The sequence below is a fragment of the Prionailurus viverrinus genome, chromosome D2 (genome assembly GCF_022837055.1).
Source record: "Prionailurus viverrinus isolate Anna chromosome D2, UM_Priviv_1.0, whole genome shotgun sequence".
Lineage (NCBI taxonomy): Eukaryota > Metazoa > Chordata > Mammalia > Carnivora > Felidae > Prionailurus > Prionailurus viverrinus.
In genome coordinates, this window is record NC_062571.1 from 13,010,122 (window position 1) to 13,028,872 (window position 18,751).

The 18,751-nt window shown below is 46.2% G+C and overlaps 1 protein-coding gene across 1 annotated transcript in view; it reads left to right on the top strand.

The window, feature by feature from the left end:
- Window positions 1–18,751, top strand: part of GNG4 (G protein subunit gamma 4) — a 47,723-nt gene that overhangs the window by 19,649 nt on the left and 9,323 nt on the right. The window contains exon 3 of the mRNA XM_047825789.1: window positions 4,070–4,177. Within this exon, the coding sequence (XP_047681745.1) occupies window positions 4,079–4,177 (99 nt within the window). The 5' untranslated portion in view covers window positions 4,070–4,078. The remainder of the gene's footprint in view (window positions 1–4,069; window positions 4,178–18,751) is intronic.

Consider the following 18,751-nt stretch of genomic DNA (forward strand, 5'->3'; position numbering starts at 1 on the left):
AATCGGAAACAGGCTCCAGGCTCTGAGCCATCAGCCCAGAGCCTGACGCGGGGCTCGAACTCACAGACCGCGAGATCGTGACCTGGCTGAAGTCGGACGCTTAACCGACTGCGCCACCCAGGCGCCCCTATAAGATTATTTATTTCGAGTGAGAATGTGTGTGCCCATGAGTCTAGGAGAGGCAGAGAGAGAGAGAGAGGAGAGAGAGAGAGAATCCCAAGCAGACTCCACGCTGTCAGCACAGAACCCGACGCGGGGCTCAAACTCACAAACTGTGAGATCATGACCTGATGCTAAATCAAGAGTCAGATGCTTGACTGGCTGAGCCACCCAGGCCCCTCTTAAATTTGTTAAAGGGCTGATTCAGAGAGTCCCGAAGGTGCATGGAACACCTCACAAGGTAATTTGGTGGATGCCAAGGAGTGATAGAGCAGCTTTAAAGCCAGCCATGGTTCTCCCCCTGTGGCCCATGCCCAGAATCCCCTCGGGAGGTTGTGAAGTACAGGTGTCTAGATCGGGGGTCGGTCACAGTCCAGGTCCTGGGTACGTGTGCTGGGAGAAAGCTTACCGGCCCCTCGGAGAGAGAGCATGCACAGACATGAAACAGTACGGGTCACTGATGGCAGTAAGAGCAACGTCCTATAAGGGGGTCCGACAGGGCCAGGGGGCAGCAGGGCAGAGGAGGCGAAGTGGAGCAGGCTTGTCATCCTGTGTCCCAGGAAGAGTGCCTTCTGCCCTTATTTTCTGCATCTCCCCTCTTAGTTGTGGAGGGGGGCCCTGTTACGGGCAGCTGTAGTTATTCCTCCTCTTCTTTCTTGAGCGGGAGCGGAAATTGGGGAGAGCAAGGGATTTCCATTTCGTTGTTGGCTATTTGTTTTCATGTGTTGAAAAAGACTATTTGTATATGCTGAGGAGAGGGCACCCAGAGACACCAACGTTACAGGAGAAAGAGGGTGAGTGACAGGGCAGAGCCTGAGGAGAGACGGGCCCACCACACGTGCAGTGTCAGCCTTGGATGAGGCCGGGCTTCCAGCCACAAGTGCCAGATGACCCAGGAGACTCCTGCGAGTCTCCTGACTTTGCCCTGGGTCCGTCCCCAGTGGCCAGTATGGCAAGACCCAGTCAAGGCAGCCAGAGAGGGGGTATCTCCTCTCATGCCTCAACAAGGGAATTAAACACGGGGTAACCGGGAATGGGAGTGAGATGGCGGGCAGCTTTGGGGACCCACTAAGGCTGACTGTGTGTGATGGCACCAGTCCCAGCACATGGGGGGCTTCCACGGAAGCACCTTGCAGCCCCTTAGTGTGAGTGGAGTGGGGAGGGTGTTGGATTGATATGATGGGAAAGACAAAGGAAAGACGACAAGTCTTGGGAGAGAGGGACCATGAGTTGGGTTGTCCACTAGGCTGACTGTGGCTCTGGGTGACACTAGGGAAGGCTGTCACCAAGGAGACAGCCATGGAAGGACATAGCACTTTGAGGCTGAGAGGGAGGAAAAGGGTGAGCAAGGAAGGCTCAGAGGTTGTGGTGAGAAGGTGACACTGGGGCTGTGGACAGACATGGTCTGGAGGGGACACAGGAGAGGCCACCAAGGAGGTGGAGGACGAGGCGGGGTTAAGAGTCCATGTATCTCAGGTTCTGGAGCCCCCACCCCACCAGCCTATTTTATCTCCAGGACACAAGAAGCCAAACACAGCTCATTGGGATCTTTCTGAATATTAAGCATTCAGCCAGAGTTCTCCTCTGTGTTGCAGAGTGGAGTCGTTGAAAATGTGCCCCTCTTTGTAAACAGAGGAAGAATGAGAAAATAGTGGGGTGGGATTCGGGTGTTCTAAATGCAGCCAGTCAGGGGCCAGAGGGAGGGAGATGGCCGCTCTGGGGTCTGACGAGGCTCTGATTCTGCTAGTAACAGTTCCTATACAGGGACACCTGCTCTCACTTAAACACACTCACACCCACCCACACACACCCAGTGCAGAGCCCCTCTCCTCCTCCTTGGTTGGCCCTTCCCCCGTGTCTTCCGTCTTCACTCCTGCTGACCCTGGCCTCGGCTTCCTTCTACTCAGCCATCCCTGTGCCCTGCTTCGGTGCCTTCCCCAACTTCTAAAATCCCAAGATCAAATATGAGGAAAGAGAAGGATGAATTCTGGAATGGGAAGAGAGGATGAGGATCTGAGAGCAATGATTTGTGGGTCCTTTTTTCCTTGCATCAGGCCGGGGAAGGTTGAGAACCAGACTGTTCTTCCTTTTGTGTGGATACACAGGAACGCTGATATACATCAACACTCACACCCACAGAGGAACAGCTACACACACATGGACTGGCACAGGGCACGTACCACAGGCCTGTGGGCACACACAGGGACACACACAGACCTGAACACACATGCAGAACACGTAAGCGCATCTCTACATAGCAGGGTTTAGGTGGCTGTCCCCCTGGGTTTCCAAGCCCCAACTATTCATTATTCTCCTTCTCTTCTTGTTGAGTAGAAGTTCCCAACCAAGACAGGAACACCTACCTGTTAAACTCTAATTTAGGTGACTGATCTCTATCTTAGAACAAGAAACTTTCGGGGGTACCTGAGTGGCTCAGTCGGCTAAGCATCTGACTCTTGATTCCAGCTCAGGTCATAATCTCACAGTTCATGAGATCGAGCCCCGAGCTGGGCTCTGTGCTTACATCATGGAGCCTGCTTGGAATTCTCTGTCTCCCCCTCTCCATCCCTCCCCCACTCATTCTCTCTCTCTCTCTCTCTCTCTCTGTCTCTGTCTCTCTCTCTCTCTCAAAATAAACATTAAAAAAACCAAGAAACCTTTATTTTTCAAAACACTGCCTGTGGACAAATGAAGCTGCCACCATGCCTCGCCTGAACCACAGAGTTAGCACGTATGTGGAAAACCCACAGAGCGTGGTCTATACACCAAGATACTGGCCGGGTCTCCTCAACCCTCACTATGTGCCTTTGGAAGCCACTGTCACCTGTGCGACCCACCTGCAGCTCTGAGGTTGAATGATTAGGCCCCTTCCAAGTGGTTTCTCATTAGATGGGGCGACTGGAACCGTAGGCACCTGTGTAGAAGTCTGTGCTTTCTTGTGGAACAGTTCGCATTCCAGTGTTTTCTTAGTCATGTGGCATCCTTACATGTCAGATCAGGGAGAATTTCTTTCTTCTACAAATACAGATCTCTGCTTGGGATAGGGTGTGTGTGTGTGTGTGTGTGTGTGTGTGTCTGTGATTGTTTAAAAACAAACTCGGGCACCTGGGTGGCTCAGTCAGTTGAGCGTCCAACTTTAGCTCAGGTCATGATCTCCTGGTTCACGAGTCTGAGCCCCGCATCGGGCTCTTAACTCTCAGGGTGGAGCCTGCTTCCCATCCTCTGTCCCCCTCTCTCACTGCCCCTCCTCCATCCCTCGCTTGCATGTGTGTGCTCTCTCTCTCAAAAATAAACATTTTTAAAAATTAAAATAAATAAATAAAAACTCCCAGCATAAAGTCTGTAAAATTTTTCGAATGAGGGCAAGTTAACATTAATAATAAAGCAATTGTATTCAGGGGAAACTTGTACTCAGAGCTGTAGAAAGACCCCTTACCTAGGCTTCAAAGCTTTGAGTTTGGGTTCTGGATCCACAAAGTTTGGCTGTGAGACCTTTAGCTATTGGCTTAATTTCTCTGAGTTTTGCACTTTCCTGACTCAACAAAACCAAACTTAATATGTTTTGCCAGCCTTCGGGGCTGCTAGGGGGATGAACGGACAAATGTGTAGGGAAATGATTTACTGCTAACAAAGTACCACACAAAAGTCAGGGGATTAACGCTGGGACCATCTAGTATCTTCCGCTCCCTCTACTCACGGCTGAGAAAGTCTCCCCAGGCAAAAGCATAAGGTCTTGCTCCCATCCCCCTCGTGAAGCATTTCTTCCGCTCGTCCCGGGAGGGTTTACTCACAGATGCTCCCTGCCGTGGACAGAGACGCTGTGGGTGGTGGGAGCGGGGAGAAGAGCGAGGGCTCCGCCCGACCTTGGGGAAAAGCCGCACTTCCAACCCTCTGACTTTGCTCGTTTCAGGGGCAGAGAATGAAAGAAGGCATGTCGAGTAACAGCACCACTAGCATCTCCCAAGCGCGGAAGGCCGTCGAGCAGCTTAAGATGGAAGCCTGTATGGACAGGGTGAAGGTGAGCACGCCCGAGCCGGCCTCACCCCCTGCCCCAAACCCAGCTCGGAACGGTCCTCCCATTTCCTTGCGAGAGTTAACACGCTACCCGGCAGAGCGGCCAGCCGGCCTTGGCAGCTGTAACATTTACAAATGAGTGTTTGCCTCAGAGTTCCAAGTGTGCTCAAGGATCCAAATGATGCAGAATACACAGTGTGCATGAATTCCGTAAGGAATGGCCAAAAATAGACTCATATTCGTCTCAGCTCTATTTAGCCCTGTTGTCATGCCAATAAGCGAGAGAGTTTAACGGTGAGATCAATCAGAGTTCTCCTGCCTGATCCAGTGACTTCGAGGTTAGGCAGTGTCGGGTGTTTTGACAGGGGCGCTGTTGAGAGTGGAGCATTGGACCGTGCATCGTGTTTGTCAAATGTTCCTTTGGGGAAAGTGAAGGAAGGTGCCAGTCGCCTCCTACCATGTTCATTTCGCTGCTCAGCGTAGGTCTGTTCGTGCTGGGAGAGCTGGAGCAGGATGAAGCCACCTATTCTCCAGATGTGACTTAGATTTGCAGGAGGCCGGGCAGAGCACGTCGCTCTGAAATAGCATTCGGGTCCATTGACTGTGATAGAGCTGGAACCCCGCCAGGAGTCTGACACTAGGAGGCTCAAGTCCAGCGGCCTTTGGGCACCTGGAATCAGGGGTCTCGCCCAGGCATCCGGGATTCAAAGAAGAGAGGTTGCAAGGGGGCAAAGGGTGACTCCTAAAGCCTCCCGCTGGCAGAGCAGACAGTCCCTCCCCAAGGTTCCCATCACCAAGACCCCCTCCCCCCACCTCACGCTGCAGTTATGGCCAGCTAGCACCAGCGCCTGCCTCCATCGCGACAGTTATTCCCTCCCCTGGGGCCTTGGGGTTCGAGCTATCCAAGGAGGCAGCGGCATGCACAGAAAGTGACATAATAATAGAAGACACGGGGAGGGGGTCCAGCGTCATGCAAATTGGCATACGTGGACCAGTATTATGGGCCACCTTGCACATTCTTTTTTTTTTAAACGTTTATTTATTTTTGAAAGACTGACAGAGTGCGAGTGGGGGAAAGGTGAAGGAGGGGCAGAGAGAGAGGGAGACACAGAATCGGAAGCAGGCTCCAGGCTCCGGAGCTGTCAGCACAGAGCCCGACGCGGGGCTCGAGCTCGTGAAGCGTGAGATCGTGACCTGAGCCGAAGTCGGACGCTCAACCTACTGCGCCACCCAGGCGCCCCGCCGTGCACATTCTTGTACCAGCTACAGATGAGGCATCGCCCCTTAAAGTCTAGGCTAGAGGAGGGAGCGAGAAAACAAAGCACCGGAAAGGAGGGAGAGCCCCGCCAGTGTAGAGATGGATGTGACAATGAGTGCCGCGGACAGTGAGTGCTCCCCAGGGACAGACATTTGCTGGGGGGGGGGGGGGGGTTGTTGGTGAGCCTCGCTCTTCTGATAAACGTGCCTGAATACCTGCTCTGCACGAGGCGTGGTGCCGGGATACAAACACGAGCGGAATGATGCCCCCGTCCTGTCCTATCGCTCAGAGAGGCCTTTGCGGGGCTGGGAGCTGGTTCTGAGGGGATACCCGAGAAGGGAGCTAACCGGCGCTCATTTCCAGCGGCCGCACTTGGCCGAGAGCTGCGGGTTGTGCCGGGGAGGGCCGCTTTGGGCAGCTCGGGGGTGCCGGGTCCGCAGGGGCGGATCACACAGACGAGTGAGTGGGAAGCCTGGGCCCGGTGGTGAACTGACCTGTCAGCAGCAGAGGCGGTCGTCAGAGGCCAGGGGGCAGCCGGAGCTGCAGAAGCAGGTGCAGCGCGGAGCAAAGAGCAAAGGTGGAGGCCGAGAAGCAGACACCCAAGAATTGGGTGCGGAAGTCGGGCAGTCGAAATAGGAGACGCCAGGGAGCAAGACGTTATAACCCAACTGCAGAGCTCCGTGGCCAGAGACCGGAAAGACCACGGGCACCGGTTTGGGCAACGGGACGGTGGCCACGCCGGGGAGTCCGACCCCGGCAAGGGAGACAAATTCTGTAATAACAGATCCCAGATCCTCACTTGCGACAGTCACCGGATGTCCCCGCCACGAAGGGTCTCACTGGAGACCCATGTGCAGTCTCTGAAAGAATGAAGAGAAACCATAGGCCAACTCAAAGTCAAGTCTGTTAGATGGTGTTCAGGGGGGCAGGTCGTCTGGCTCCTGGAGTGACACCGCTGTGGAAATGTGGTCCCGGATCCCAGGAGGGGGCTTCCTGGAGGGCATCTTCAGACTCTGTGGTAACTCCAGGCGGGGGGCCACCGACAGCCACGTCAGATTTGCTTCAGAGGTGGCAGAGTTGTGTCATTGAGGAGATGATGCAGGGCTTCCTGAGGGGAGAGGTGGCCCCGAAGAACCACATCCCTGCTGTGCAACCACGTGTGTTTTCTTGCTCATAAAACCTTCAACATTTTTTTTTTTAATTTTTTTAACGTTTATTTATTTTTGAGACAGAGAGAGACAGAGCATGAACAGGGGAAGGGCAGAGAGAGAGGGAGACACAGAATCTGAAGCAGGCTCCAGGCTCTGAGCTGTCAGCACAGAGCCCGATGCGGGGCTCGAACCCATGGACTGTAAGATCATGACCTGAGCCGAAGTCGGATGCTCAACCGACGGAGCCACCCAGGTGCCCCAACATTTATTTTTTTAATGTAGTAAGATACACATAACATGTACCCTTTTAACCATTTTTTTTAAGTTTATTTATTTTTTGACAAAGAACAAGCAGGGGAGGGGCAGAGAGAGGGGAGGACAGAGGATCTAAAGTGGGCTCTGAGCTGTCAGCATAGAGCCCAATGCAGGGCTCGAACTCACAAACCAAGATCATGACCTGAGCTGAAGCCGTTCGCCTAACCGACTGAGCCACCCAGGCGCCCCTTCACACGTGGTTTTAAGCACTAGACCCCCCCTTGCTTCTGAACACAGCATGGCTTGGGGGAAAAATCTAGTTAATGCAAGTCCTGGCAAAATGAGGTGCGTATTGTTATCAATTAACCAGACAATAAAGACGGAATCTGGAGAGAAAGAGAAGCCATCAAGGACACTCCGAACTGACCTCGATAAGGGCTTTGAGGAGGGAGGAAAGAGGAAGAGAGTCACCAGGGAGAAGAAGTGGCCTTTCTAGAATGGGCGAGAGGTCACTGCAGGAGGGGGGAAGGAAAAGGGGAGCCTGGACGGTAAATGACAGAGGGAAGCCCCAGGGAAGCAGATGAGCAGGTCATAGAATTCGCTGAACTCATACAGAAAGGGACGGGAATTCCAGGTCCACGTGAAGGAGGAAAGGACAGGCTGAGTGTGTGGGGAGAACGCGGAAGAGGTGACTGGGCAGTGCCTTTCATGGGGCCCTGGAGAGAGGAAAGAACACGCTGGAGGGAAACCTCTGAAGGCTTCATGCGACTGCCATGCGACTGGGAAATCATTGCGACTGCCATCCCACAGAGCTGGCCCCCAGGTGGAAGCCTCCGATGACGACCGGAGGACAGCGCGAGCTCGGGCAGGTGTCGGGCACGAAGCAGAAAAGGACCCGGCTGCCAAGGCACATAGGCAACCGTGGAGCCCACCTCTGGGCTGTGTGGTTTTACCGTGTTTGGGGGAGTGTCTTATGTGGACGGAGAGGAAGGCGTGCTCGCGGTTCATGAGAATAAAGGAGAGGAGAGAAGAGAAAGTAACTGCATTAAGCAGCTGTTTGGGTTGCAAAGGTAAGAAAAAGTAATAGCGTGAACTCAGGTCTGGGCAGTTCATGGCGGAAAAATGCAGCCAAAATGCCCACTATGGTCTCGAAGTCCTGTTTGTCCCCTAAAAACATCACCTGCATAAGAGCACTTGTGCGGGTGTCGGCTTTGTCCTAAATGATGCAGGGGACATAGGAGGGACGCTTTATAAAGGCCACAGCCGGACCTCAGGCCCTCACACAGTTGGGTTCAGAGACCCCCTCCCCACCACCTCAGTGCCCTGTCTACCTTCATTTAATGTTTATTGAGTTCCTCCCCCAACTCAGCCCTGCTTCCCAGCATCCATGGGATTCTTCTCTGTCCGACCTAGGAGCTCATCAGGGCATCTCTCAACAAACATGGGTGCTGTCTTTGAGAACCTGTATCAGCTACTAATATTCCCCATGTATCACAAGAGCAAAGAAGATTCACCGTAGAAGATCCAGCATAGTTTTTTGCCTCCCCAAAAGCGAAAGTCTTGGAAAATAATACTCGGGATCCTACAAAAGAAGTAAAGAACACGTTCAGATGACATCCTGGAGACTGTTTTGGTCCTAAGGAAAAGAATACCCCATAGCCTTATTCCTTCGCTCACCCGTTAGAGGCTTACGCTATACAAAATTCTACCAGGAAGGTACATAAATGACATTGGTCACCAAACAGTGAGAATTTGTCGAACAGTTGTGGCAGATACAAGCTGAGCAAAGCGTAAAAGGTTTAAGTGGAGAAAGTGGTCTCTGGAGCTGGCCGGTCAGCCCGAGAGGAGAGCAGCTGGGGAGAAGGTGTTGTCCCATGGGGAAAATACAGAGGTCCTGAGCAGGCTGGGTCACAAGCTCCCAGGAAGGCTTGTGGAAGCTGTGTCTCCACTGGGCACTGCTGAGGGTGCTTTGATTTCCCTGGTCCCGGGGGGAAAAGGAATTGCCAGGGGCTGTGACTTGGTGGGATCTGGAGGTAGACGACACCCTTTAGCAAACCTAACTCTCCAACGGGACCAGGAGGAAACAGCTGATGGACTTGCCGAGTGACGATATGCTCAATTGTCTGTCTGTCTGTCTCTCCCTTATTTGCCCTAAGGCCTGTGGCAGATGATTTTAAGAGCGATGGGATGTACTCACCATCCCTAAGGGGGCTGTCATTAGACTGAGATTAATTTTGTCAACACAAGCTTGATGTGCAGATTGCTGACAGATCAACGGGTTTTACGTCAACTTGCGTTCCGTAGATGACTAAAAACAGGGCAGCGAGAACGTTGTCGGTTGATGAACGGTCCAAAAGACGACAGCAGGAGTAGATTAGTGTGGGAGCTTATTGACATGGAAGAAGAGAGAGTATATCATGACAGGTGATGACAGTCCTTCTCCATATCAGCGAGACTGTGAGAAAGTAGATGTAAGTGGCCTGTGCGGGAGGCTGTAGTTCCTATTTCGAAAAGAACAGCATTTTACTGTTCATGAAAATGGTATTCATTTACTTGCGAGAGTTTTGGAAGATAAAAGTATAGGGAAGAAAATGTGAATAATTTATAACCACTGCATTTCCATATTCTTCCATCTACCTGTTGGCCTAGCTTTCTTTTTATAAAATTGCGTTGTTACCTTTTGCGACCTGGTTTATCACCAAACAGTATATTGTGATGATACATCCAGGTCAGTAAATACTCTCCTAAAATGTCATTTTTTACTGTCTCTTCTCTTCCTCACCTGATGTACAATCATTTATTTAACTGGTCTCCTATCCTTGGATATTTCCCTTATTTCCAATTTTGCAGTATTTCTTTTTAAAGAACACTGCAGCAACCACACTGGTAGATAAAATTTGCACATGTTTCATGGTCTCTTTAGGATAAACTCCTATGGGCTGAAATTGCTCAGTCAAAGGATATGTTCTACTCTAAAGTGTTTGAATCCATATCAGATTTCCCCATGAAAAGTGGTACCAGTTTAGGAGCCCCTGAGCAGCCCAGTGGGTTGAGTTTCCAACCCTTGATTTCACCTCAGGTCATGATCTCGTGGTTCATGGGATCGAGCCCCATGCCAGGCTCCAAGCTGACAGCTCAGAGCCTGCTTGGGTGGGATTCTCCCTCTCTCTCTCTCCCTCTCTCTCTCTCTCTCTCTCTCTCCCCTCTCCCTGCCCCTCCCCTGCTCCTTCTTTCTCTCTCTCTGCCCCACCCTGCATTCAAGTTCTCTGTCTCTCAAAATAAATAAATAAAAAAACATTAAAAGATAAAAAGAAAAGTGGTACCAGTTTAAAATCTTACCAGCAATGAAGTCTGTTCCCCAGACTCTCCTAGCACCAGGCCATTCTTTGAGCCAGACCATTTTGATTGTGGCTACATATTCCTTTCATCTGCATCCCCCCCCCCACCCCCGCCACATTCAGAGAGCTAGGGAGTCAGTGGAGGAGGGGAGGGAAGCCTCCAAGTAGCCTCAGTTTATGCTTTTGCACACTACTCTGGGAATACATTTCTGTTTCAAACAAAATTTTTTGAAGATTTTATTTCCATTTTTTTAAGTTATTTATTTTGAGAGAAAGAGAGAGTGAGTGAGAGAGGAAGGGACAGAGATAGAGGGAGAGAGAGAATCCCAAGCAGGCTCTGCACCTACGCGGGGTTCAATCTCACAAACCGCGAGATCTAAGTATTTCATTTCTAAGTAATCTCTACACCCAATGTGGGGTCGAATTTACAACCCCGAGATTAAGAGTCACACGCTCTACAGACTGAGCCAGCCAGGCGCCCCCAAAGAATTTTCTTTAAATCTCATATTCAAATATTTACTCCATTTTGAGTTAATTTTTATGGATGTTATGAAATAACTGTCCAGTTTCATTTTTTTACATGTGGCTGTCTGCTCCACTTTAAGAGCACATTTTCTGTTGTGATGCTTACCTTCTTATTGATTATACCATTAAGGTCTTATTGATTATACCATCAATAAAGTCCATTGATGTTGTTGCAAATGGCAAAATTTCATTGTGTGTGTGTGTGTGTGTGTGTGTGTGTGTGTGTGTGTGTTTGGGGCTGGGTAATATTCCATTGTACGTAAATACCGTATCTTCTTCATCCACTTATCAATGGCCCCTATCTTGACTATTATAAATAATGCTGCTGTAAGTATAAGGGTGCATATATCTTTTCAAATTAGTGTTTTGTTTTCTTGGGGTAAATACCCAGTGATGAAATTGCTGGATCATATGGTATTTCTATTTTTAACTTTTTGAGGAGCCTCCGTACCGTTTCCCACAGTGGCTACGGCAATTTGCAGTCCCACCAACAGTGTGTGAGGGTTCTTTTTTCTCCACATCCTCACCAACACTTTGATTCTAGCCACTCTCACAGGTGTGAAGTGTGACATCTCACTGTGGTTTTAATTCCCATTTCCCTGATGATGAGTGATGTTAAGCATCTTTTCATGTGTCGGTTGGCCATCTGGATGTCTTCTTTGGAGAAATGCCTAGTTAGGTCCTCTGCCCATTTTTTAATTGGATTATTTGTTTTTTGGTGTTGAGTTGCACAAGTTCTTTATGTATTTTGGATACTAATCCCTTATCAGATAAATCATTTGCAAATATCTTCTCCCATTTAGTAGAGTGCCTTTTAGTTTAATTTTGCTTTTTGTTTCTCTTGCCTTAGAAGACCTATCTCGAACAATGTTTCTATGGCTGATGCCAAAGAAATTACTGCCAATGTTTTCTTCCAGGAGTTTTATGGTTTCGTTTTCCCATTTAGGGCTTTAATCCATTTTGAGTTTATTTTTATGTATGCTGTAACAAAGTGACCTGTTTCATTCTCTTGCGTGTAGCTGTCCAGATTTCCTGGCACCATTTGTTGAAGAAATTGTGTTTTCTCCATTGTATGTTCTTGCCTCCTTTGTCATAGATTAGCTGACTATATAAGCATGGGTTTGTGTTTTTAATTTTTTTAAGTTTATTTATTTATTATGAGAGAGAGAGAGTGAGAGCAGGCAGGGGACGGACAGAGAGAGAGAATCCCCAGCAGGATCTTCACTGTGAGTGTGGAGGCCAATGTGGGGCTCGGTCCCACAAACCATGATATCACCACGTGAGCCGAAATCAGGAGTCGGATGTTTAATTGACTGAGTCCCCCAAGCGCCCCAAGTGTGGGTTTATGTCTGGGCTCTTTATTCTATTCTACTGATCTATGTGTCTATCTTTGTGCCAGTACCATACTGTTTTAATTACTACAGCTTTATAGTATATCCTGAACTCTGGCATTGTGATTCCTCCCTGTATCAAAAACCTCCAGCTTTGTTCTTCTTCTTCAAGATTGCCTTGGCTATTCGGGGTCTTTCAGGGACCTATATTTACATAGCTCCATACAAATTTTATGGACCTATGTAAATATACTGCCAGAAAACCTCAGACTAGGCTATGGCATATAAAGGACCAATAAAGTATTCACGTAAGAAAAAGTTTTCTTCCAGAAAACCAAAGAAAACTTTAGGTAACTGTGTTATAGTCAAAAAATGTAAAACAAATATAGAATCTATGAAACCCTAGCTCAAAGGAGAGAAAAAAGAATGAGTTGGAAAAGGAGGAGGTGGAAAAACTAAGGAAAAAAGTTGACAGGGGAGAGGGAACACCATTAAACGCAGCAAAGAGTGTAACACACACTATAGAACATCAAATTATTGACACAGAGCACAGGCTTAGGAAACGCCTACATAATGCAAAAGAAAAAGATGAACAGTCAGATAAAAGCAGTTAGAGAGAGAGTGATACAAATAAAGACTGACAGGAACATTCCAAGATTTGAATGCTGGTGTTCCCGGCAGAGAGAACAAATGGCATAGAAAATACTCTTAAGGGTAGAATATAAAAAGGTTTCATTAGGGGCGCCTGGGTGGCCCAGTCAGTTGAGCGTCCGACTTTGGCTCAGGTAATGATCTCGCGGTTCGTAAGTTCAAGCCCCGCATCGGGCTCTGTGCTGTCAGCTCGGAGCCTGGAGCTGCTTGGGATTCTGTGTGTGTGTGTGTGTGTGTGTGTGTGTGTGTGTGTCTGCCCCTCCCTGCTCACACTCTGCCTCTCTCTCTGAAAAATAAACAATAAAACATTAAAATAAATAAATAAATAAATAAATAAAAAGCTTTCATTAAATAAAGGAAGACTTGAATCTGCAGATGCAAACAGCTCATCATGTTCCAGGAAAGACGATAATAGAAGACAATAAGCCATAGACACATATACTGCTGAGGTTACTTAATCTCAACAGTGAAGAAAAAGCCCATTAAATGTACAGGCAGAGGAAGCGATCCTTTAGGACAAGTACTCCTAATTTCATATGTATTAAGTGCTTGAATCCTCACCCCACCCCTGAGATATTGGTGCTATTCCACCCTACTTCACAGAAGAAAACTTTGGCTCACAGTTATATGATGAAGTGGGGATACCAACGCAGAACCTCCAGTCTTATTATTAAATTATAGGGCCCTACCTACCAAGGGCAGAAATATCAGTCTGGACAGCATTGCATCTCCGTTCATTGCAGCCTAAGATTATGTAAAAATTCTCAAATTCTGCAAAGAATTCTCCACGTAGCCAAGCGGTCATCGATGTCCTAGGCAACAGAAAATGATACTCTCAATTAGGCAGAAAGTTAAATATAATGCAAATTTGTGCTTCTTTTCTTTAGCAGAATTATTTCATTTTATCCAATTGGGTTTCACTAAAGGAGATACAGATGTGCACAGTTTCTGTTAATTTATGCATAATAACATATATTAAGACTGTAAGACATTTTCTAGGGAAATTCTCACCGGGTCAGAAATTTCATCCAAGCCGGGGCTGAGTATCTTGTCCTTGCAATCCGCACACTACGTGGGTCATAGCAGGCATTGGTCACGCTGAAGGATGAATTTAATCTATTTAGAACAGCTGTCAGTGCAGAGCCTGCTTCAGATCCTCTGTCCCTTTCTCCCTCTGTCCCTCCTCGTCTCTCTCTCTCTCTCTCTCTCTCTCTCAAAGATAATAAACATTAAAAAAGAAAAGAATCTATCACTGGTATACAAAGTCTTTACTAGGTCAATATTGGTTTCTAGGTCAATATTCAGTCTTGGAATTCTGCTGGATATTAATGTGATAGGGTCACTCTTTTCAATTTTTACTCTTTATAGACTTCAGATTTGGGCATCAGAAAACATTTTTACTCCATTCAGTACCAAATGATTAAAGAGATCTCTGCCCATCTATGTCAGTTCATAGACTTTATAAACAGCAGCAGCAGCAGCCAAAAGAATACTAGATGTCTTATAGGGCGAATGTCACCAGTGAGGCAGAGGGTGAACTTCTTCCATAGGAATGACCTGAGAGTATACTTTCTTCAACACTGCCTTTCATTACAAAAGTTAGACCCTAACATAGGTTGATCATAAGCAAACATAATCTGATGAAGAACTTACACCCACCCATTGTGGTTGTTCTTTTCTCTACTCCCAACCTTTGAGGTTATTCTAGTCATGTTGTGTATTTTTCATTAGATGGTGCTTTGGGCATTCTAATGTTTAACAGAATCTTGCTGTTAGTTTGACCACACAGTTCTACCTAGAAAACAAACCATCTTCTCAAGCCCAGGTTACCAATGGGCTTTGGTTTACTAGATTGTATTACATTAATATCACTTGAGTTGAGTGTTATTGGAGACTAAGCTGCTTCAGCTGAATAGTCCACTTTCTCCAAATTTCTCCAGAGCTATTATGCTGTGCATTACTTGAAACTGTCACAACTCCAACTCTAATAGGAATAGGACCCACCCTCTTTCCTATATCAGCAGCCACGTCGCTCACAACTTTTCTCCCAATCGACTTTGACGCAATTGATTTCAGGGTCTACCGCTATCACTTCAGGTTTAATCCACTCACCTTCACCATTTCAGGTCAATCATTTGTAACCACTGGTTACAATATGTACAAGATCTACATGAGGAAAAACTGTAAAACCTATGAAAGAGATCAAAGAAAATCTAAATAAATGAAGATATTCCATGTTCGTAGATAGGAGGATCAATATTGTTAAGATGTTGGTTCTTCCCAACTTAATCTGTAGATTCAAGACAATCCCAGTCAAAATCCCAGCAAGTTGGCTTTTTGATACTGAGAAGCTGATTCTAAAGTTTATATGGACGGACATCTGAGTGGCTCAGTTGGTTGAGCATCCAACTCTTGATTTTGGCTCAGGTCACGATCTCAAGGTTCAGGAGTTCAAGCCCCATGTTGGGCTCTGCACTGACAGCATGGAGCCTACTTGGGATTATCTCTCTCCGTCTCTCTCTCTCTGTCCCTCCCCTGCTCCCATGCTCACTCTCTCTCTCTCTCTCTCAAAAATAAGTAAATAAACTTTAAATTAAAAAATAATAATAATAAAACAGAATAGCCAACACGATATTGAAAGAGAAGAGGGGCACCTGGGTGGCTCAGTTGGCTGAGCATCTTACTCTTAATTACGGCTCAGGTCATGATCTCGTGGTTTGTGGGTCCAAGCCCCGCTGTCAGCACAGAACCTGCTTGGGATTCTCTGTTTCCCTTTTTCTCTACCCCTCCCCCACTCATGCTCTATCTGTCTTGCTCAAAATAAATAAATAAACATTAAAAAGAGACAGAGAGAAGAGAAAGATGGAAGGCTGACACTACCCAATTTCAAGACCTACTATAAAGCTGCAGTGATCAAGACAATGTGATATCAACAAAAGAATAGACAAATAGATCAGTGAAACTTAATACACAGGCCAGAAACAGACTCACATAAATATAGTCAACTGATCTCTAAAAAGGCAAAAGCAATACAATGGAGAAAGGATAGTTTCTTCAACAAATGCTGCTGGAATAGCTAGACAACCCCATGGAAAATACTAAATCAAGACACAGACCTTACACCTTTCACAAAAATGAGCTCAAAATCAATCATAGACCCAAACTGAAAGGCAGAACTAGAAAACTTCTAAAAGACAGCACACAGGAGAAAATCAAGATGACCTTGGGTCTGGCAATTCGTTTCTAGCTATAACACCAAAAGCAAAATCCACAAAAGAAAGAATTGCTGAGATGGACATCATTCAAATTAAGAGCTTCTCTGTCAAAGACTCTGTGGAAAGGATGAGAAGACGAGCCACAGACTGGGAGAAAAATCTTTGCAGAACACATATCTGATAAAGGACTGGTATTCAAAATATACAAAGACCTCTTAAAACTCAACAGTGAGAAAACAAACCACCCCGTTGAAAAAAAGAAAAAAGACCAAAGATCTGAACACACACCTCACCAAAGAAGATATACAGATGGCAAAGGCGCATCGGAAAAAAATGCTCCATATCATGTGTCACTAGAGAACGACAAATTAAAATAACATTGGTAGACCATGACACAACTATTAGAATGAGTAAAATTTAGAAAAATGACAGTAACAAATGCTGACAAGGATATGGATGGTAATGCAAAAGAGGACAGCCACTTTAGAAGGCAGTTGCTTACAAAGCTAAACATAGTCTTACCATACGATCCAATTAGATCAAAAATATACAAAGCAAAATTTGAAGAAATGTCAAGAAAGATGAACAAGTTGTGTAAGAGTATAGGGTGTCTTTCCTAGTCCATGGCGGATCAATTAGACAAAAGAGAGGTAATCATATATTAATAATAAAATTAATTAGGTTGATCTGATAGATAGGTAGACAGATAGATGATAGGGTGTAGATCTTTATCCAGAAAACATTAAGAACATTTTCTCTAAGCACCACTACATTCTAAAAAGTAAAAATGGTTATACCACATTCTTTGACCACAGGGCCGTAAAGTGGTGGCCGTAGTATGAAATAAATGTCAGCCTCAGGAACCTTTTCAGACTGTCTCTTGGGGCACCTGGGTGGCTCCGTAGGTTAAGTGCCCAATTTAAGCTCAGGTTGTGATCTTGTGGTTCATGAGTTTGAGCCCCACGTCAGGCTCTCTGTGGTCAGCATAGAGCCCTCTTCAGATCCTCTGTCCCTCTCTCCCTCTGCCCCTCCCCTGCTTGTTCTCTCTCTCTCAAAATAAATAAACTTTAAAAAATAAATAAATACAAATAGACTATCTCTTAGCGAAATTGATTTTGAGAATGCCATATGTAAATCCGTAAGACATATATGTTTTTAACAAACACTCAAAACATAAAAGGGCATAAGACTTGAAAACAGGAAGGTAAGACAATTTGATTAAAGGAAAGTGTTCTTGTTCTTGAACAGGCAGAGTCTATATTGTAGAAATGTCTGTTCTCTGTAAATTAACATAAATTCAACACAAATCTAATCAAAATTCTATTTCTGTTTTTGGAGGAAGCAAACTGAAAACTATTCTAAAGTTCAAGTAGATGAATAAATGGTGAGAGCATCCAGGAATATTTTTTAAGTATATATGTGCAAGGAGGAACATACGTAGAATTTTCCTGCCAGGTATTAGAATTTATTTTAAAATCAGAGAACTTAAAGATTTATGATTAGATAGATCAACAGAACATAATAGGAAGTCCTAAATAGATCCAAGTGTACTGGGAATTTGGAAAAGGATCCAGATGGTATCTCAAATCAATACCACAGACTGTGTGGCTTAAACAACAGAAATTTATTTTCTCACAGTTCTGAAGGTTCAAAGTCCAAGATCAAGGTACCAGTAGGGTTGATGTCTGGTAAGGCCTCCGTCCTTGACTTGCAGACAGCTGCCTTCGCATTGTGTCTTCACATGGCCTTCCCTCTGTGCTCAGGGGAAGAGAGAACTTTCTGGTGTCTGTTATTCTTTTAAACAGACCCAGTCCTATCAGATTAGGGACCCCCCCCCCTTTTGACCTCACATAACCTTAATTAGGTCCCTGAAGGACTTATCTCCAAATAGTCGTATTAGGGTTGATGGCTTCAAAATATGAATTTCACTAGACACAGTTCATTCCTTGACTTTGATCAAACATTTAAATATAACAAATATAGGGGTGCCTGGGTGGCTCTGTTGGTTGAGCGTCCGACTTTGGCTCAGGTCATGATCTTGTAGTTCATGAGGTCGAGCCCCGCGTCCAGCTCTGTGCTGACAGCTCAGAGCCTGGAGCCTGCTTCAGATTCTGTGTCTTCCTCTCTCTGCCCCTCCCCTATTCATGCTCTGTCTCTGTCTCTTTCTCTCTCAAAAGTAAAAAAACATTTAAAAAAATTAAAAAAAAAATAAATATAACAAAGCACTAGGAAAATAGGAGCAAATGCTTTTGTAAACATCTGAGAAGGCCAAACATACCACAAAAGTGGTTCCTAAAGTAAAAGTGGTTTCTTTTAAGTTTATTTATTTATTTTTGAGAGAGCGAACATGAGTGGGTGAAGGGCGGAGAGGGAGAGGGAAAATTCCAAGCAGGCTCTGTGCTATCGACACAGAGCCCAACGTGGGGTGCGAACCCGTGAAGCCGTGAGATCATGACCATAGCCGAAACCAAGAGTTGGATGTTTAACCAACTGAGCCACCCAGGCACCCCATAAATTAGAAACTTTGACCTTATTTTTTAAAATTTGAGATGGTAAAAACCCCCCAATTCACAAAATAAGAAAAACATCTGCTACCTGAGTAATAAAGGGTTAATTTCTCTAAACCTCTCTGAAATTTCTCTGGAAAGTCAGTAAGAAAATAAAATATCCTCTGTTCCTTTAATTGTACGAACAACACCAATGGGTAGTTTAAAATAGAGAAATATAAACATGGTCAAATACAGGAAGAGACATTTACCTCCTTAAATATTACAAGAATTACGCTCCAAACAACACTGAGATCTACTCAAAAACAAACAAGCAACGCTGAGACCCAGACTGGTTTTGTTTTGTT